The 21,761-nt window shown below is 43.6% G+C and overlaps 1 protein-coding gene across 1 annotated transcript; it reads right to left on the bottom strand.

Moving 5' to 3' along the window:
• Positions 1-12,337: 12,337 nt before the first annotated feature.
• LOC146813148 (olfactory receptor 1L4-like) lies at positions 12,338-13,264 on the bottom strand. Its single transcript, XM_085615274.1, has one exon. It carries the CDS (start codon positions 13,262-13,264, stop codon positions 12,338-12,340), a length of 927 nt encoding a protein of 308 aa, XP_085471400.1.
• Positions 13,265-21,761: the final 8,497 nt, after the last annotated feature.

The following is a 21,761-nucleotide window of genomic DNA, read 5'->3' as shown; positions in this document are numbered from 1 at the left end:
TGTGTGCCAGGTGGGGCAGAAAACAAATTGCACCCTGGAAGCGAGGGGTCACTTCTATTTTTATTTGAACTAATTCCCTGGGGTCTAGTGGGCTTTTCTGCCCCCCGTGGGAGCAGAAACGGCGAAAAAATAAAACCGATCCCCCGGGCAGAAAAGTCTTCAAAAAATTTAGGGGCCCAAGGAAGCGACCCTTGCCCAAGGGGTCGCTTCCTACAATAATATTTATATCCCTGGTGTCTAGTGGGCTTTTCTGCCCCCCCCCCCCCAGGAGCAGAAATGGCAAAAAAATAACACCGATCTGCCCCCAGAGGGGGCAGAAAAGTCTTCCAAATATTTAGGGGCCCTAGGAAGCGACCCTTGCCCAAGGGGTCGCTTCCTTCATAAATACTGATATCCCTAGTGTCTAGTGGGCTTTTCTGCCCCCCCTGGGAGCAGAAACGGCGAAAAAAAAACACCGATCTGCCCCCAGAGGGGGCAGAAAAGTCTTCAAATAATAAATGGCCCCAAGGAAGCGACCCTTACCCAAGGGGTCGCTTCCTACATAAATACTAATATCCCTGGTGTCTAGTGGGCTTTTCTGCCCCCCCCTGGGAGCAGAAACGGCGAAAAAAAAACACCGATCTGCCCCCAGAGGGGGCAGAAAAGTCTTCAGATATAAATTGGCCCCAAGGAAGCGACCCTTACCCAAGGGGTCGCTTCCAACATAAATACTAATATCCCTGGTGTCTAGTGGGCTTTTCTGCCCCCCCTGGGAGCAGAAACGGCGAAAAAAAAACACCGATCTGCCCCCAGAGGGGGCAGAAAAGTCTACAGAATAATAATTGGCCCCAGGAAGCGACCCTTACCCAAGGGGTCGCTTCCAACATAAATACTAATATCCCTGGTGTCTAGTGGGCTTTTCTGCCCCCCCTGGGAGCAGAAACGGTGAAAAAAAAACACCGATCTGCCCCCAGAGGGGGCAGAAAAGTCTACAGATAATAATTGGCCCCAGGAAGCGACCCTTACCCAAGGGGTCGCTTCCAAAATAAAAAAAAACACATCCCTGGTGTCTAGTGGGGCATCCCTGCTCCACGATCGCGACGCTGTGCGCGATCGTGGAGCAGGAATGCCCTGTATTGAGACATCAGGGGAGAGGAAATACTCTTTCCTCTCCCCCGACGCCTCAATACACTCTACAAGGCCCCCGCCACCCCACCGGAGCAAACACCACTCACCTTCCTCTATGGACGCCTGGAAGCAAATGGCTTCCAGGCGTCCGAGCACTTCCTGATGACGCCAGCGCGCGCTGTGCGCGCTGACGTCACCAGGAAGCGTGGGGGGGCTCGGGGGTGGCAGCGGAAACTCTTCCGCTGCCATCCCCGTCTGTGGGGGCACGATCGGTGCCCCAGGGGGGGAGCGCCAGCGCTTCCCCCAGGGGCTGTCCTCATGACGGAGCGGTTCCGTCATGAGCACAGCCCAACTGATGCTCATGACGGAACCGCTCCGTCATGAGCATCCAAGGGGTTAATAAGTGTGTGGTAGTGGATAGATATCCACTGCCAAACATCACTGAATTGTTGACGCTACTTGATGGGGCAAAGTCTTTAGCACAATAGACCTTACTTCGGCATATCCTCAAATAGAACTAGAAGAGTCATCCCGGGATTATACATCCTTTATCACGCCCTTTGGCACCTTCAGGTTTAGGAGAATGCCCTTTGGTCTGGTATCTGCTTTGTCAGTTTTTCAATGGGTGATGGAAAAGGTGTTAAAAGATCTTCCAGGGGTATGTGTATACCAGGATGACATTTTGGTGTTTGCAAAAGATGACATAGAACATGATATTAGATTGAGATCTGTTCTGAGGAGTTTGTGTAAACATAACCTTACAGTTAAGGTGGAAAAGTGCAAGTTTAGATCCAACACTATCAATTACCTAGGTCATAATATTTCTGAGGATGGTGTAAAACCAAATCCTGATTTGATTGAAACCATTACGAAGATGTGTTCTCCAACAGACAAAACTGAATTGATGAAAATTTTAGGAATGATTGAATATTGCGCCTAGTTTGTGATGGGTTTTGCAGTAGCAACAGTAAACATGAGACAAGTTTTGCGTAAAGGTGAAGAGTTTGTATGGTCAGATCGGTGTGAAGATGAGTTTGTGGCTATTAAGAAGAAGCTTAGTCAAGCTCCTTCGTTAAAAAGGTTTAATTCTGCGAGTAAATCCATTCTAGTGACTGATGCAAGTGAGAAAGTGCTTGGAGCTGTTTTGAAGCAGCATGGTCCTGATGGCATACGAACTATCATGTTTTTGTCGAGAAGTCTCAGAGATCCAGAAAGATGATATTCGGTCATGGAAAGGGAAGCTTTAGCAGTCTTTTGGGCGATAAAGAAACTAAAGAAATTCTTGTGGAGTTTGGATTTTGAGGTCCATACAGATCATAAACCTCTGATTGAGATATTTAGCAAGAAAGGATTAGATCTTGTTTCTGGAAGAATAACCAAATGGATAATTGGGTTGCAGGAATATAATTTTGCGATAAAGTATATTCCTGGGATTGAAAATTGTGTTGCAGACGTTCATTCACGCTTAGTTCCTGGTATTAGTGTGCAGGAAGATAGTTTGGAAGATGATGAGGATGATGAAATAGTTTGTTTAGTAGACCATGACATCATTTCTGAAGAAAGATGGTTGAAGGAATTGGAGAGTGATGTGACTCTGGGTGAAGTGATATCCTTGTTAAAAAAAGGGTGGAGCTCTGGTAAAGATGGGTCAGAAGGTACCAGAGTTTTTTGGGCTGTACGAAATGAATTGTCAGTAGATAGTAGTTTGTTGTTTCGGGGGACAAGATTGATTCCTCCCACCAGTCTCAGAAAAGAGTTAATTGATTTAGTACATGTGGCTCACTCAGGTTTGTCCAAGAGTAAAGAAAGACTTCGCATGTCATATTGGTGGCTTGAAATGGACAGAATGATTGAGCGAATTATAAGGGACTGTGTTTCTTGTGCCATTAGTGACAAGAATAAACGTACTCATGTACAACCAATGGTTTTGAGAAAACATCCAAATGGTCCGTGGGAAGAGATTGCTTTGGATATTGTTGGTCCTATACAAGGGAAGGAATCACAAATGTACATATTGGTGGTCATAGACATGTTCTCAAGGTGGCCTGAGGTTTTCTTATCAACAATTAACACACGTAATGTGATTGAATGTTTGAAGAGTTTGTTCGCTATGGAAGGCCTGCCTATGTCAATCCTATCTGATAATGGTGTTCAACTTGTTTCCAGGGAAATGGAGCAATTTTTATCTTCTAGAGGGATTATTCACAAACTTCTGCTCTTTATCATCCGGAGGCCAATGGGATGGTGGAGAGATTTAATAAAGTTATTAAAGAGACCATTGCATTGGCTAAAGGAGTGGGATTAGATTGGAGAAGAGAGGTTATTGGTAAAGTTGAGGAATACAGATTGACTCCACATGCAACAACTGGAAAGACTCTGTTCTTGTTGTTTCGTGGTAGGGTGCCCAATACGTGTGTTGAACCGTATTGGGTTAACAAGTATGAATTATCAAAAGGAAAGGAGAGTGTGTGTGATGGGGAACATATGCTAAGAGTGGAGAAAGAAAAGGCAAAATTGAGGAAGGCATATTTTGATGTTAAACATGCTGTAAAGAAAACTAAAGTAAATGTAGGTGATTGGGTCAGGATCAAATGTCCAGGCTTGTTGGGGAGCTCTTCATCTAAGTTCATGAAACCAATTAAGGTAATCAAAACGTTCAACAATGCAATTCAAACGCAGGACCATCGAATTTGGAATTTAAATAGAGCAATTGTGTGTAGTGATGTGCTGAAGGCAGGGGGTTGGTTTCTACTAAGGAAAGTTCTACTTCTCACCGAACTAAGGGTGAAGAGGAAAAGGATTTAAATTGCCCTAGGACATCTTCCAGAGTGGTTAAAAGATCAAGTTATCTTGATGATTTTGTTGAAGTTATTGTTTAATTTTATATGTACAACATGTTTTCTTCCAAGGAAGGGAGATGTGTGGTATTTCACACTGGAGTATGTTGCTAGGTGCTATGTGTAGAGATTATGTCATGTTAGAATCTCATCTATGACATGGATTGTTGTATGTGGAAACATTCTGGAAATGAGCAGTTACAGGAATGACTGCTGGTTGTTGGATGGGATCTTCTCTTATGGAATAAATATCTTTCATCAGTGTAACTTGGTCCTGGATTCATTTTAAAGAAGAATCTTACACTGTGTTATCCTCAAAACAAGTTTCAGCCATATATTCCAGCTCATTCACTTAGATCCAGTGAGCTACAATTGCTATGCCCTAAGCGCATTCGTAAGGCCAGGCATGGAGGTTGTTCATTTTCTTTTTTTGCCCCCATACACTAGAATCAGTTGACCTTGCAGCTAAGCTCATGCTCAGACTAAACCTCATTTAAGAAATCCTTGTAAACCTGGCTGGTTGATCTAAACATTTTTCATTGAACTATGACCTGTAGGCTGCTCAGTTGCTGAGAGATTTCATTGGGGATGATTTGTGCACCAAATAAATTATTCATAGCATATCATACAGAAGATTCCGGATATGATGATGATGAGCTCTCCTGGAACTGACAGATGTGATAAAAAGTTTTTTGACAACCTTATTTGATCAAATTCTAGTGACTGTGAATTATTTTTGTCACCCAGATAAATCCTACTTAAGCAAAAAACACAATTCTCATCAGGGTGACGCAAAAGCAAACCCCAAATTAACCTGTGGTCAACCCTCTGGTAGCTTGGCAAAAAAGCAAACCCCAAACTAACCTGTGCTTGACCATCTGGTAGCTTGGCTCAAAAGCAAACCCCAAATTAGTCTGAGATCACCCCTCTGGTATCTTGGCACAAAAGCAGTCAGTGTTAATTTATATGGTTTGTGCAAAGTATGTATGCAGCACTAAAACAGCAATAAAGTGAAAACACAACACCAGAAAAATCCCTCAAGGACTTAAAAATGTGGAGTAAAAATGAATATTTATAATGAGTAGGGGTGGGCGGAATTTGCGAAATCCACTTTCGCAAATTATCGCGAAAATGTTAAAAATTATCGCAAACACGCGGAAATATCGCGAAGATGCAGAAGTTTTTTTCCCGCATGTTCGCGAGATTTTCTGCATGGTTGCGGCTCGATGAGTTTTCAGTTGTCTCGCGGTGCATGATCGCGAGAAGAAAGATGTGATCGCGCGACGCATGATGTCACTGCGGGCGCGAACTGTGGCGAGACAGCGCAAATGGCTAAAAACAATACAACATCTCATGGAGAACGCGACCGGAGCAAGAAAACTTGTCGGCAAACTCAGGGATTCAGGTAAGGCGATCGCGCGCGAGAATGTATTATTTTACAGCGCGAGCAAGAAACAAATTATCGCCAAGCTGCGGAATGAGGACATTTTGACATTTTCGCGCTTTCCGCGGAACGCGAAAATGTCAAATTATCACAATTTCCGCGAACAGAACAAAATTTTAGCCCAGGCCTAATAATGAGACCAACTCAGCAAAAATTAATTCAGTAGAAGTAGAGTTTTAAATTTTAAAGACCTATGGGGATCATTTATGAGAAAGGTGACACAGTGTAGCAAGTCACCTTGTTGCACTGCACTGCATGACATAGAAAAGGAGGGAATGCACTGTAATTAAGACAATATAGTGCATTCCTGTCCTTTCCCTTGCACTGGTGCCCTTTTGGCACCCTTATGGCAGTCTAATGCCAACTCAGACACCCTTGCACCATGGCACACGTATGCAGTATTGTTTTTGTGCAGAAAGGGGCACCTTCCTGCACAAAAGCCATCCCGGGAGGCATATTCCTCTTTCTATGTGTGCTGCAATTCAGCACAAATAGAAAGAGAAAGAAATTAGTAGTAATAGAGATATTTCTCCTTGCTAAGCCTCCCCTAGCAATACGCAACTTTTTGGCAAATTCCCAAGTTTACCAGTACAGGTAAATCTGGGAATGTGTCGAAAAAACATAGGAGTTGTGGGGTAACACCCATGCAACAACCATGGAACGCCTTCCCTGGGCAGAGTAATGCATCACAGTGATTTGTGCTGTGTTGCGTTACTCCAGATTTTGAAGCCACTTAGAGCCACGCAAAGTGGCTTTGCGTGGCTTCTAAACTCTGACTTAGAGGTTTGTGTCATGCATGTACCATGTTGTGTGGTGCAAACGTGACACAAGCATCTCATAAATATGACCTTAGATTAAAGTAGCACTAAAAGACACAAACTGTCAACAGAGGGTATCTGGTTGCGCTGGATGAGGATAAAGTCACATGGTCAGACTAAGCACGATGGAGCACAGGACAAAGATTGACCCAATGTTGATTATGCCTGATCTCAATGGTGCATGGTCTGCAGACATTGCTTTGCGAGCCTTTGCGTTGTACAGCATCAGTTCTAGTGAAGCCTCAAGACAGTGTGTGCCTTCTGGGAAAGAACTCGCCCTAAGTTGGCAGGGTATGCCCGGACGTTGGTCCCATGCTCACTTTGCCACTTCTCTCAACTCCAGGGTAGTACCTAAGAAGTGGGAACACACACTTGTGAGACGCTTGCTGAAGAAGCCCCACTTAGATTGTGTATTACTGGGGAAATTCATTGCTACCCATTCTGGGAAAATTAGTGGAAAAATATGTCAATCACACTCTTTCACAGTTTCTGGAGGAGAATAACTTCTTATGCAAGACTCAGATGGGTGTCTGGCCACAACACAGTACAACATCTGCTCTACTCATGTTCCCAAAGCAGCTTAAAGACATGGTTTATCAGGGGGAATCTGCTGCAATTCTGCCTCTAGATTTAACCGCTGCTTTTGACAGCATGGACCACTTGGCACCGATACATAGGCTGAGGGAGGTTGGTATCCAGGATGAAGCCCTTTGGTAGCTTGCTTTCTTTCTAAGCGATAGATCTTTTGCGATAGATCTTTTCAGATAATGGAATCTCCCAAAATATCAGATATGCTGCCGGCTCCATGCGAAGTCCCAGAGGGTTCATCGCTCAGACCCACACTGTTTAATATATACATGCACCCAATAGCGTAATTTGTCCAGGCGTTCGGGCTGCCAATCGTGTCATGCACGGACGACATACAACTCATAGTTTCAGTGGCTGAGGGGCCTAACTCAAACCACCTTCTACAGGTTGGAGTTGAATGGTAAGGTGTAGCCTAAAGCTGAATGGCAACAAAACAGAACTGATGATCCGGGGAGCCCTGGGCCAAGATTAGCTGGCCAGAAGACTGGGGTACACCTCCTGTCTCCAAACCATCAATAAAGAATGTGGGTATGTGGCTAGACCACAACCTATCAATAGGAACTCAAGTAAAAAAAATAGCAGCAACCTGCTATGGTATACTCTGAATGATTTGTAATATCATAGCACTTATCTCAGAACAGGCACAGAGAACCATAGCCCAGGCCCTGGTGGTCTCACGCCTTGACTACGACAACTCCCTGTACCTGGGATCCCTAAAATATGTTGTTTACAGATTGCAGGTTGCACAAAATGTTGGGGCTAGGTTACTTCTAAAAATACCAAGACATGAGTCAGTGAAAGCTTCTCTGAAAGAGCTTCACTAGTTGTCCATCCAATCCAGGATCACATTTAAATCCCTCTGCCTGGCTCACAAAGCTTTATTGGCAGGGGCATCAATGTGCTCTATAAATCCTTCACACATAAGCATAAAAATTCAAAGTAACCTGGCTGATGGAGGGTGTTACCCCAAAACCGGTCCCAGGATACTTGTATGCAGTGCAGGGAGGAACTGGCCTGGCAGTTTTGGCTGGACTGATTCAATGAGGCACAGGGTCAGGATTAATTTGCATATGGTTGGGTCCGAACTGGGGTGACCAAGTAAGCTAAAGAACTATGTCGGCCTGGGGGAATGCTAACTGAGCAGCAATAGAGTGGGCTCCTACCACTGCCTCCCACCTCCATATGCCAGATGCCCCAAGTAGGGGCAGGAGCCACAAGTCCCCTAAAAATTGAAAGGTGCCTTGACAAGTTAATTGGTAACTAAAAAATACAAAAAGGCATTTTGGAACGGCAAACCAACTCTAGAATGTATACATGCCTCTGGGCTAAAAGCAACCATCAGAATACTCTGTGGCACTCAAAGATCAATTTATGGTTTCGGTGGTGCCTCAGAGAGGGCTGGAGTGCACCATCAACCCTTGTATGGAATGCTCTAGTGGCTTTCAGGTGTGTAGTACCCCTCCCACCAAAGGTTCCCCAATGACACCCTAGTTCAACCAGTTGGTTATTTTTATGACCTTGAGAGAGGTTTCTCACAATTTCAAGCACTGTTGGATCTTTTGTTCTTGCACCTTAGCTCTGGAATGCAGGAACTTCTGTTGGTTGGTCCTAAAGCTTTAGTGGCACTATCACAATTTATGCACAAAGGTAATTGATTTCACAATGCTTTGTTAACAATGAGAATATTGGCAATACAATGTTATATGATGTAATCTAGGTCATGAAAAAGGTTCTATTGACAAACACATAGACAATCATTTTATTTTGATGATGGTCATTGACACACTTTGAAATTCTTTTTTGACAAACTCAAGGCGAATCCATACATGCCTTAATGAATGAAATTCTAGGAAAAACCTTGTGTGATGACTGTCACAATAGGCATTTTCTACTGGCTATTTGTAGCTATGTGTAAGTTGATGAGTAGAACAAACTAGTATATATAGCAAAGTATTTTTCCTTTTTATGAAAAAAGCACTTACTGGATAATGATTTATTGAATGTTGTTTGTTGCGTAACAGTGAGCTGAGGTACTAGCTCACACCAACTCCTTTAAGAAAGTCTTGGACTGTTCTGGAAAGTCAAGCACTAAATTGAGGTACTTGGTTCACAGTAAACATGTTATTGTGTTTTTTATTACTTGTGAAGGACTCACGTACTTTGCAGTTAACAGCCCATGTCTTAAAAGATAATCATTCAGGTATGAAGCCAGCAAGTTACTGTGGGCTTTTATTAATTTAAGATACAATATATTTTATATGGGCTAAAAAATAGTTAAAGAGGGAGATGTTTGCATAAATGCAGAATCCCATTCCATATCTGTTCACTCACCCAAACCATCTTACCGGTCACTTTACTGTTCCATGATTTTTTTAAAAAGTAAAGATTTTGGTAGGTAGACTCTGCACAGTTATGGATACGTGCCCACAAAGGGATGGTTTCAAAAAGAAAAGACCTAGTGGCCAACCCCAATCCCCATGGCTAGAGCACAATGGGTTTTACGCAGATCTCTTGACTGGGGTGAATGTTTTGATTTGTTTTGCATTCTGTACATCATTTGTGTGTCTTTTGCATTCTCACCCTAAGTGTGCCATGTATGCCCAGACATGGGTAACTGGCTCATTGTGCCACTGGATTCAAACTAGCATGGCTGATGAGGAGTAAAACCCCAAAACCGGTCCTAGGATATTTGTTTCTGGTCCAGGGATGACCTGGCCTGGTAGTTCAGGCTGGAATGTTCTCATGAGGCACATGCTCATGACTGGTTTGCATATGGCTGGTTCTAAACTGGGGTCACATGGTGAGCATAAGAACAATTGATTTAACCCAGATCTCTTGACTGGGGGTGAATGTTTTTATATGTTCTGCATTCCATCCATCATTTATGCGTCAGAGGCTGTGCTCCACATGGATCTCCTGATTTTTGAGGGTTGGTTACAGAACCTGGATTTGAGGTCAGGGCCTGTGGCCAACCCCTAATATGCACCCCAAGAGGGTGTGTGCAGCACAGGCTGGGTTCCAGCAGAGTATTGAGCACAGGACCTGACCTTGTGGTTAAGCACTGCAGCCAACCTCTGCTGCATATAGTCTGAGCCCTGCTTAACATGGCTTGGGCACTCACAGATGGTTTTGGGGCTAAGCCTATTTTGAATACGATTGCAAATACACAATGGGTCACTGAAAAAACAAAGGTTTAAGTGACTTTATAGTGATGAGTTGAAATGAGACACAAAATAATGTTGAAAAACAGCTGGTGTACATCAGTTTAATCCACTATAGCTCACACCCCCATCATGCACTATTTATGACCTCCCATATTATATTGCTCATAACATGAAAAATCAAATCCTTTATGATGTCACAAATTATATTTAAATTTACTAATAAATACAGTGATAGCCAAGGTATTTTTGTGAGATATTAAATGTTCAGACAATCAGTATGGGTCATTGCTTTCCTCCTTAGATATACTTTGGGATAGCTCTTTATTCTAAATCATTTACACCACAGCAAAGTGTGAAGAAGAAGTAGGAGATGGGCATATCCACTCTGGGTACCATCAATGCTCCATTTTGTATCCATCAATCCAACAGTAAAGTAGGAGACAAATTGGGAATCATCATGGTGTGGAGGGACAGCCAAGCGTCCAGTATTTTGGAGACAGCACTTGGGGTCAAGAGTTGCTACAGCAGAAGCCAGCAGCCAGATCCAGAGAAAGTCCAGTTAAAACTGGTCAGCTGGGGATTTGGAGAAAACATATTGGGGCATGGAAGACCCCAGTAGCTTGAACCCGAGACCAAGATGGAGAGCAGGACCATGCCTCAGAGTACACAGGCCCACTATTTTTATGTTCTTTCACAGGTACAGAAAGTGTTAAGAGGAGTGTAAAGTGGGTGTCACATTTCTCCTGAGCAACTGGTGTGTAAATGGGAGAAACATCTAGGCACTCCCTAAACAATGGGAGAAACATTTGTGGGGGTAACCTTGCACACAGTTGTAGCATTCCCTGCGTGATCTACTGAAAACAATCCTAAGGCCAAGAAGGCAGAACCTTTCTTACCTGTGTAGAGCTCATTTGCCCACCCTGGAGGTGTGGCCAGGGAAATGAGTAACACCTCCTGTGCGGTCACTCAAAAATGGTTCCTGATTTCTACCTGACTAAAGGGACAAAGGAGGCAGCAGGTCCTTGTTATACTTACAGGACAGCTCCCCACACCAAAGAGGGCTACACAGGTCTTGGTGAGAGGAAGAGCTCATATAAATGGGCATCTGGGAGATATAGGAAGGAAAACGTTAACTTTCTAAAAGAACCTTCTCCAAAATATTTATTACAAATTCAAATATGAAACTTGCAGTTGCTGCCTCGCTGGAGATAACATAATTACATTTAATATTGTATAATAATGCCGCAAACTCTGCTTCAGTGAAAACAGCTTTCAGGGCCTTTTCACTTTAAGGAAATGGTTAACATTACACGTTTACATGTTGTACCTTTAAATACCATGCACCTTCGTTTAGAAGCAGTAAGGACTACATAGACTCCCAGAATTGTAGCTGAATATTTGGACTGAGTTTTACATTTGGAAAAGGACAGAATTGTATTTTGTTGCATTGATGATGTGGTGTGTTGTGTTGGCTTACGTTATGTTTAGTTGTTTTTTGCACTGCATTACGGGATCAAATTATTGATATGGCTAGTTCTACTATTTTTATTGTATAGCCAATGTGTTCCTATTGTAGTCCTTTGTTTGGATGTGGTTGTTTTCTTGTATTCTGTTTGTCAGTGTGTTGTGTATTGTTAGTATTTTCTGTTTTCTTGTAGGTCCTTTACATACTTTACCACGTTGCTAGTTTGCCACCATTGAAAGTAATTAATTTCTGCCAAATTTCAGTGAATTAGTTTAGATTTCAGCTGATAAAGGTGGAAAATGTCACTGCCACTAGACTTCAGTTTCAAATGACTTCAGTCAGTCTCAAAGCATGATAATGTTCAAACTTACCTTTTCCATCCTCATTTTATATGATCAGGCCCGAGAAAGATTTCTCATTACAGAATTAGGCAATTAAGAAAAAATAGAAATAACAACCCACGAGACAACTGTAAAAATGCTATTTGATGATGGAAGGAGCTCATTATGTTTACGTAGAACTCTGTACTTTTCAAAAATATTTTCCTTTCTCACCTAAGAAAAAAACCAAGCATGCCAATAAATAATGTACGACCTGCAAAAATGAACATGTAAAATGATGAAATCATTCCCACTCCTTTGTTTCAAATGAATTGTGTCAATAGGTCAGCTAGGATGTTTTGTTAATTTATCAACTGCCTGGCCTGGGCAAAGACATTTACAACTAATTTCTGTAAACAAGTAGTTCTTCATAACAGCATTGTAGTGCTGAAAAAGACACTGCCCACAGTGTGTGATGAATTAAATATGGCAAACAATATACCAAACAGTACTGCAACATTAATTACAAATACTTGGGCATTTACATTTTCTTTGCAACCACTGAAGTCATGCACTTTTCTCTTGGCTAACGAATTATACTATGCTCTTTGCCTTCGTCAAAGCTTTTTTAAATTCTGCATTTTTCAGACTGTATATAATGGGGTTACAAAGGGGTGTAACAGCAACATATGACAAGGACATTATCTTGTTTTCTATCATTGAATATGTTGATTTTGGTCGCACATATGTAGACAAGAGAGATACATTGAATAAGAGAACCACAGTGATGTGTGAGGCACAGGTAGAGAAAGCTTTTTCCTTTCCAGTCTTGGACTTGATTTTCAGGACCGTAGAAACAATTTTGCAATAAGACATAATGATAATAATAAAGGTTGTCGTTGTCACTAATGAACCCTCCAGAAAGTTGAGAGTCTCAATGATGCTAGTGCTGCTGCAAGAAATTTTCAACAGTGCTGTCATATCACAGAAAATGTGATTAATGATGTGGGACTCACAGAAGTTGAACCTTGACATTATAACATTATGTGGTATTACAAGAAGAAGTCCTCCTGTCCAGCTTCCAGCAGCTAACTTCATGCACACAGCCTTATTCATGATGGTCGTGTAGCGGAGGGGATCACAGATGGCCACATAACGATCGTAAGCCATGACGGCCAAGAGAAAGAGTTCTATAGTTGCCATGGCCATAAAAATGTACAATTGCAGGAGGCAGTTGGTGAGAGAAACCTTCATGCCTTTTGCAAAGAAATGGACCAGCAGTTGTGGAACTATGACTGACGTGGAAAAGATGTCGACAAATGCCAAATGGGTAAGGAAGAAATACATAGCTGTATGTAAATTTGAGTTTGAGTGAATTATTGTCAGGATCAACATGTTTCCTATTATAGTTAGTAAATAAATTATTAAAAGGACAACAAAGATTGGAACTTGCAAATGTGGAAAATCCGAAAATCCGACGATTAGGAAACCTGCAGATGAGTTCAGATTTGGTTTATTCATTTATCTAGCAGTGCAACAAGACCTGTATGTGAAGACTCCCTGTAAAAAAATACACAATTATATTAATTTTATGTTTGCAAAAGGATCAGTTGGGTATGTATGGAAATGAGAGTTTTGCAGGACTTTTCCAAAATTATCACAGCTACTAAAGGTGAGCCTACATATATTCCTTTTACTTTGAAGTTTATTATAACACTCTTATCAAATGCACATATGTATTATTTGAGCTTCTGCAGACAATAATACCAAGGGCCTGCATTATATTTAGGCCGGCAGCTGGCCATTACTCTCTGGGGAGGAAATGAATTACTCTATATCCATGATGGAGAGACAGTCCACCTAATTTAAAATGACCTCCAAGGAGGCTGTCATTTATAAAGGGGCTGTCAAAGAACCGTAGCCATGGAGGTTCCCGTCAATGCATTTAACTGTTTGCAGCAGGGCTGCACAGGAAGGACACAGCCCTCCTGCAGTAAACAGTATTCTTTTTTTTTATTTCTAAAAACAAATCCTGAAACAGGACTTTAAAAAGAAAATAAACAAAATAATACTTCCTGAGTAATGGGAAGCTTCTTACATGGCGCGGGGAGCATAAGAATAGTTTTACTGGTCCTTATCTTGAGGTTTTACTTGGCGGTAAGGAAAAGTAAACAATTAGTATATGTCCATACATCTAAATTGAGTGGTCGGATGTGTATTCCTCTGACTGCCCTTACTCCCCAGGGCCATCGGAGAGGTGTGATCACAGTGGTGACAGAGTAGTCTCCACCGTAGCCAAACTTAAGTGTCACTCACAGTTAAATTTGTCTTGTGGACCACTATATTGGCAGTGCGGGAACTCTGTCACCATTGCAAAGGAGTACCCACTCCATCAATATATGAATCAGGTCCTTAGGTCCTGATTTAGCATTCAGTGGACAAATTATTCTATCACAAACATGACGGCTACCCTGTCCACTGTATTATAAGTGTCATTGGATATAATCCACTTGTAATGCAGTGGACAGGATATCTTTCAGGTTTGTGGCTAAATAACCCGTCAGATGAAGTCCAGATTAGGCCCTAACTAATAACTTTCAGTTCAAACATTAAGGGGCCTACTTATTAAAAAGTAACAGAGCACAGCGATTCACTCTTCTACATTACAGGAAATGGGTAGGAATGTGCAATATTTATTACAATACAGTGCATTTCAATCCTTACCCCAGTACTGGTGCACAATGGGATGCCTTGCAATAAAACAAACACCCTTGCAACATGGTGCAAGGGTTTCCTGCATTGAATTCTGGATTATTTCCATGAAGCAAGGGGCACATTCCTGCATAAAAAGAAGCCTCGGTGGCATATTCTTCTATGTGTGCTGCAGTATGCAGCAGAAATAGAAAGAGGAAGTTACAGGGATAAATGAAGATATTTCTTCTTGTTACAACTCCCATGGGAAGGCACATCTTTTTGGACACTCCCAGGTCTATCAGTGGTGGTAAATCTGCGAATGTGTCAAAATCTGTGTGATTTGTGTGGCATACCCAAGCAACATCCAGGGAAGGCCTTCCCAGAGCTGAGTAACACTGCACAGCGATGTTTGCTGAATTGCATCACTCATTTATCAAGCCACTCAATGCCATGCACAGTGAGCTTGTGTGGCTTGATAAATTGCATTTTAGGGTTTAATTTGGATAAACAGAGCCCTGAATTGATACTACTAGAAGTCTTCAGATACAGCCTTTAGATGTTTCCTAACTTCCCATATGCATACTTCCATTTGATAGTCATGTAGTGATTCTTTCTAGTTGTCTAGGAAATGCACATATTTTGGGTCAGATGCTTATGTATGAATGCTGTTGTTTGGAGCACATGTATCTTTGAATATGATTAGTATGCGTACCCGGACAATTGATGTGGTATGTTTGTTTACCTTGACTGTGTTCCCAGGTCATAGCACGGACTGTATTTTTTTGTTGGACAACTCACATCATATGTGATATTAACATTTTCATTGCTTTCTCCTAGGTTTGCAATTGCACATTTTGTGCATGGTGACTCTAACATTTTCACGTTTCTACAGTTTTTATATTGACAAGATTGGTTTGTCCAATTGGTCCATTTAACTGCCATACAAGACAATTGTTCATGGTGAATAAATATACCTTTGTAAGGGATGCAGTCTGCATTTACACCACCAAGATATACAATGCAAATATATGCCTCCCAGGAGCAACAATGTCCTCTGACTGTACTGCTGTTGTAGTGCATTACATTGACATATTTAGATATATTTATAAGCTACCCCAAAACTGTGATTTTCAAGTCTACAGGTTAGTGTCCTAACATATAAAATAGGGCAAACCAAATAACAGGAGCGTCCTAGATAGACAGGCACTGAAGAAGGAACTGCTGGAATATGACTCTACCTGAAAAAAGATGACTCACTCACAGACTCAAGGACTCCTGGACACTGCTGCCACCCAGGGACAGGAACTGTTCTCCAAGGGTCGAGTGGTTGGTCTCCTATTTGCCTGACTCCAAGAGGGTCCAGCTGACCACAAAGGCAGGACCCTGCAGGAGACCTGCCTGGAGGAAGAACTGGCCCCATGAAGCCTTTTAGGAGGCGATAGGGACAGGAAAAACTGTTCCAGCACTAGGAAAAATTCCTGCTGTCATCCCATCTCCTGGTCAAGCCACAAACTACCTGTCTCTCATGGGAAGCCAGTCTTCTTTCCAAGATGGTAAGCTCCACCTCCAACTATTTGCGTATACCAGCCCGCGTGCCTATGCAGTGACCTCGAATGACCGTTTTGAAAGCGTCCCATTCCATCAATGGTGATGAGGTGTAGTCTGTGTTTTCCTCAAAATATTGTGCCATCCCTAGCAACTCCCTGGAGGCTACATCCATCAGTGTGTGTCCGGCTGCAGCTGCCATCATGGTGTATGTGGGTTATGGTCTGAGTGGCTTCTCCCAAGGTATTTTGGGTCTGTAATAACAGGTAAGAGTTCATTAGGACACCAACATCCTATCTAATCGGACATGTTGCCCATGTGCCCGAGAATAAAATAATTATACTCTGCTGTGCGGGTTCCCATGCCGCAGTGCGTCTACTAAGTGCCATTGTGTGGCCCAGCTGTTTAACGCCTTCATGGCAGAGGCCGTGGGCATTCCGGGAAGGAGGGGGAAGGAGCAATCCAAGCGCACATCCAAAACACTGTTGTAATCACCCCCCAGAATCATCGGGACCCCATGCCAGCCAGATAACTTATTTGACATAGAGTCGAGGAATGAGGCATGATCAGTGTTGTGTGCATATATTGATGCAATAATAATGGGTTGGCCATCTAATCTTCCCCGAACAAGAACATATCGGCCCTCTGTGCCAGTCAATGTTTCTTCTAAGTGAAATGGGGTGCCTGATCGGACCCAGATTAATGCACCCCAGGCATACGCCAAGTATCGTGTGGCTTGTAGTTGCCCCATCCACCTCCTCTGTAGGTTCTTAACTTCAGACCCTACTAGATGCGTCTGATGAAGGTGAGCAATCTGAATGTGATGCCTTTTAAGCTATGAATATATTGAGTATCTGAGGGAGGGGCTATGTATGCCTCTCACGTTCCATGTACAGATCCTAATCGGTGCCATAGTGTCAGTGTGTGGGTGAGTTTGAGGCCCGTGTATGGCCCAGCGGCAAAACTGATAAATGGGGCATGAGACATGCTGAGAGAGCTGCTGTTGACCAACTAGATATCCAGATAGCAGAGTGTTTCGACCCAGCTCATGGCAGATAGTAAAACTAACCAAACTAAAACATTCAATTCCAAAAGGATAAGAATACAACAGGCAATCATCCAAATGTTAATTCCAAATGACATTCTGTCAGTGACAAGGGGGGTTCCTACGCAGGTGTGGTACGTCTACAATGTAATGTACACAGGTACATAATAGCACCCCTATACTCGACAAAAGAAGCATTTACTGGGGCCACATGATATTAAGCAGGAGGTAGCTCAATAGGGGAAGCAATATACCTGCAAATGTGATTAGGTGATATATAGGATCCCGCCGTCTCTGCGCCTGCCACCCACCACCTGTAGAGGGACACATTAACAATACTGTGGATCATTAGTATATGACTAGTGCAGCAGAGTCCATATATACTTGCGCAAACATCCTCCCAGTCTCATCAGTCCGCTCCCATAGTTCTACATCAGGTGCTAGATTATGACATCTGAGCAGGCTCTCTGAGTCTCGTGAGTTCAGAGTTGCATCTGACAGTTCATCATCACTGTCTCTCTCCTGTAAACTGGACTCAGTAACCACCTTGCCTTGTGTACCACCCATTTCTGTTGCTGCCTGGAGGGCATTACGCTGATCCTGTTTCATTTGTTCCAGGGTGGGTCTGATACTTTGGGACGACTGAGCTTTGGTGCTTCTCTTCCCTTTCCTGTGTCTCTTAGAGGGGTCGCTGAAACACATCTTCCCTGTTCCAACCATTGACGAGGCACCCCTTGTGGACTTCCATGTGTCCAGCCACTTGTCCACTGCACCAGCTGTGTCTAAGAAGTGCATTCTATCTATTGCTATCACCCATAACCAGGCTGTGAACAGCAAGGAGTATTTGAGATCTTGTTGACGGAGCCAGGGTTTCTCTTCCATTAAGGAGTATCTCAGTCTCTGCACTATTGCCGTGAAGTCGGGGAAGAACATGACTGTGCTGTTTCCCTCTAGCACTTTCTGTAGCTTTCTGGTTTTCTGAAGGATGGCATCCCTGTCCCCGTAATTTAGCACGCGGATCAAAAATGTTCTGGGGTTGGCGCCCATGGCGGAGGCTTGGCTGGCACTCTGTGCACACCTTCATAAAAAAAGTCATGAGAAAGAGTCCTTTCTGGCATCGGATCACAGAGCCAGGTGTCTGCGCATGTTGTTGTGTCTCTCCCTCACTCTCCTTCCGCAAGACTCACTACCTCGTACATTATTTCAACTCGACGCCCTTCGGCATCCTCTTCGCAGTTTTCCAGGAAGTCTACTCCAGCTGCGAGGCCCTTAAGACATTTCTCTGCGGCCTTCCTCTGCGGGGAGAGTCTGCCATTGTTGCCTTCACCGCAGATGTCCTGTCTGTTAGTTTATGTTGATCTGCATGTAAGAGAGGTGTGGGTTTGGTCCATGGTGGCAGTCAATTTCTCTACCACCGCCAGGACAGCATCCACCTTATTGGACATTTGGTCAAATTGCCTCTCTCCGGAGATCTTCTCAGTTTGGCCGCGGGTTAAGGTATTCAAGTCAGCGGGCCCCTGATGCCTGTTTGTGGCGGGCCCCTGTGCGACATATGGCAGTTTTGAGATGCGTGGTAGAAACCACCTGGTTAAACTAATTCAATGACAACAGGTGGAGCCTGTTTCTCTGCTCTGTAGTCAGATTGAATAGTGTGCTGCGCTGAAGTTCCAATTAGTGAACAGGTGCAGCTCGGGTTTATGTAGTGGGCCCAAGTCATCGCGGGACTGCGCTGCCCCCACGGCTACTGTGGCATATACGTGACACAGGGAATACTAGAGAGCGCACACTTCTCTGTTCACAATGACTCTCTAGGGTCTTAGAACAACAAGAGATGTGGGGTTTGAGTTACTTATGGCTGCAGCATAGCGCACCGGAGCTGCCAGTGTGTGTTCAGTTCACGTTCTTCTTCTATTCCCCAGCTCTATGCACATGTGCAATGGGTGCTCCCAGGTCCTGTTAATTCCACTCTACAAACAATGTGTACTTTTCCAGCACAGTGGCATCTCCATTGCCCTCATGTAATCACCACCGGGATCAGCACTGACTGCAGGAGTCTCCATCTGCCACTTGGTCTGCAATTCTGTCGTGGCAGAGCTATGCAAACACAACAACCCTGTTTTAATCCTGCACCCAGAGCACTTGTTTCAGCATGCCTCTAGCGGCCAGACTTCGCTTGAGCCCAAACACACACAAAGGCTCAAGGAGAGTCCAGGAGGAGACCACGGTGGCTGAGTATCAGTAGTCGCGATGCAGCTCAGTGTGCGTGGCTCATCCTGATGTTTCTTCAGGCTCGCGGCCACGCCACTCAGACCTCTGTCCTGGCCTTCTTGCGGTCAATGATCACTCTCTGTTTTATTGTCAAGAGAAAACAAGGTCACAGAATAAAAGAGGGGAAGAGGGACCCGAGTGTAGTCAGGAGTAGATGCTGTAGACTAAGTATAAAATGAATCTGCTGGAGGGGAATTTTCTGCAAACCTGCCATTTAATACTCAAAAGTTGATATACTCTAAGTCCTCCAAGAAACCCTTGGAAATTGTGCTTGTACTGCCATGTAGGCTCTTCTTCTGATTAGGAATGTTCCAAGTTGATGACTGGGCCAGGATCTCTTCTGCAGCCTCAGAGCCCAAAAGGTGGAAATGTAAGTCCCCTGAGAGACTAAAGTTGGAGGTCTCTTATTCCCTCTTAGTTTAACAGAAGTGGTCAAGCAGGAGCTTGGTGTCTCTGATTTTATATTTCGGGTTTATATAGGTGTTAAAGATCATCACTTCCTGTTTTTTCCCTTTGATATAGAGTGAGATATTAATTGTATTCACCATCGGGGAGGTGGAGGGGATTTCTAAGGCGTTAAATGTTCTTGTATCCGAAAAGTAGCTTGCCAGCCCACCTGAGCGTCTCCCACATTTTGCTCTTCCTTGTTGCTGGTGTAGGAAATCCTGTAAAATCCCTAAAGATGGTAAAGTTCAAATGCCCACGTTTCTTGAAAAAGCACTATGTCATATGATCTATGAATGATAGGAACTCTAGATCAATAGTTTTGCTTCTGAGGCCACTGATGTTCCTGGAGCAGAGGCGGCAGGTGCTTTTATTGTAGGAGGCTGTTGATTGGTCTATAGACTTGTTTCTTAGCTCGAGATAATGATTTTCGCCGTAATGGTTGCCTGGAGTAAGCGAAATTATCGACGTCCCCCTCTTCCCTGGACAATGATTGACTGCGTGCTCCTCTTACGACGGAATGGCTGGTGCCTCTGGTATTACTTTTGTAGTTACTGTTGCTGAGCAGAGGAAGGGAGTATTTTGCTTTACTATAAGATGAAATAGTTATCCCCCAAGATTTAAATCTATCACTCTCCCTTAATATCTGATTGGCTAAGAGGTAGGATTACCACGTAGCTTTGGTAACTTCTCTTCCTTGGTGTGAGACTGGCCAGATGAACTCTATTGCAAGCATGTTGGATGATGTTATATCCCTCAAAGCTGGGATTCTTAGAAATAGATGAAGGATTCTGCCTCCTTTCCCCTTTGATTCAAACTCTGGTGTAAACTGAAGAAAACTGGACTCTGGCTGCCGGCCTGAGAGAGTGTCCTGTTAGGTCAGGGCAAGGCATAATTGCAGAAAACATCTTGACGTCCTGCGTGGGAGCCAAGGTGGCTGAGGTGTGTCCTGGCGGGGTCTGTAGATCCCAAGGGTCCGGGTCAAGGATGTACAATTTTAATTCTAATCGGGTTGCAGGACACGTTAAGCATCCAAATCCCCAGACTTGGACCCTTAACTCGTCCCGCAACCTGAATAGCTCCAGAGGATTCCCTCCTCCACTTTCAATTACCCCGCAAACCGACTTGACGCCTCCGCGATCTATGCGTCTGCTCCATTGCGGCCTTTCAGCAATCCGGTTATCCAAGAATTGTACATCGTTGACCCAGACCCAAGGGTTCTACAGACCCACAGGGACACACCTCAGCCACCTTGGCTCCCATGCAGGACGTCAAGCTGTTTTCTGTAATTACTCCTCGCCCTGACCTAATCTCGCACCCTAGTGATTGGGCCAGCACCATTGTTTGCGCTCCTCCTTGGCTGGACTTCGGCCGCTATTCCTCACGCATTCGTACCTTTCCAAGCACTATTATTCCAACTTCTGACCATTGTCCAGATGACAGCCTGAAATCAATCAGGTCGAAACCCATCAACGACCAAGCACAGAACTTTGGCGCTGTTGTGGTCAATTCATTTATCCAAAGTATTTAAAACAACATTTGTACGTAATTGTATGTTTTCATTGACTACTTTGTTACTAGCTCTTATTTTTTTTGCCTTTCACGCTGTTCCTGTCACACTCCTGTGTCACTGCGCCTTCACCCATAACCAAGCACGCACAGTGTTCACTTGTGTGTTATGCTCACCATAAAATTAAATGTACTGTATTGCTGATATAACTACTGAACAATAATAATTGCTTCTCTTCACCGTCTTCCGTTGTGGTCTCCTTCCTTCTTTCCCTTTATCCTCCATGATGTATGTTACTGTATTTAACTGCCCTTGTTAAATGACTTCCAGTTGAGACATTGTTTTTTTGATATTGGCTAAATGGTGGTAGGTAAGTTTCATCCTTCTATACCGCCCTTTCTTCTAGCTCAGATGAGGTGGTTGGACCGCCACCCATGGCTCATCGGAAAGGTGCATCATAAATGGGAGGGCAGTTTGTAAGGCTGTCCATTCTCCGTCTAGCTCCATTGGTA

The sequence above is a fragment of the Triturus cristatus genome, chromosome 7 (assembly GCF_964204655.1).
Source record: "Triturus cristatus chromosome 7, aTriCri1.1, whole genome shotgun sequence".
NCBI classification, from domain to species: domain Eukaryota; kingdom Metazoa; phylum Chordata; class Amphibia; order Caudata; family Salamandridae; genus Triturus; species Triturus cristatus.
Note: the sequence above shows the minus strand (reverse complement) of the source record. Positions and strands in the feature narration are given on the sequence as shown.

What these genes read in the sequence shown, in the direction of transcription:
- LOC146813148 (XM_085615274.1), bottom strand. Translation starts at nt 13,264, where the DNA reads ATGAATAAACCAAATCTGAACTCATCTGCAGGTTTCCTAATCGTCGGA.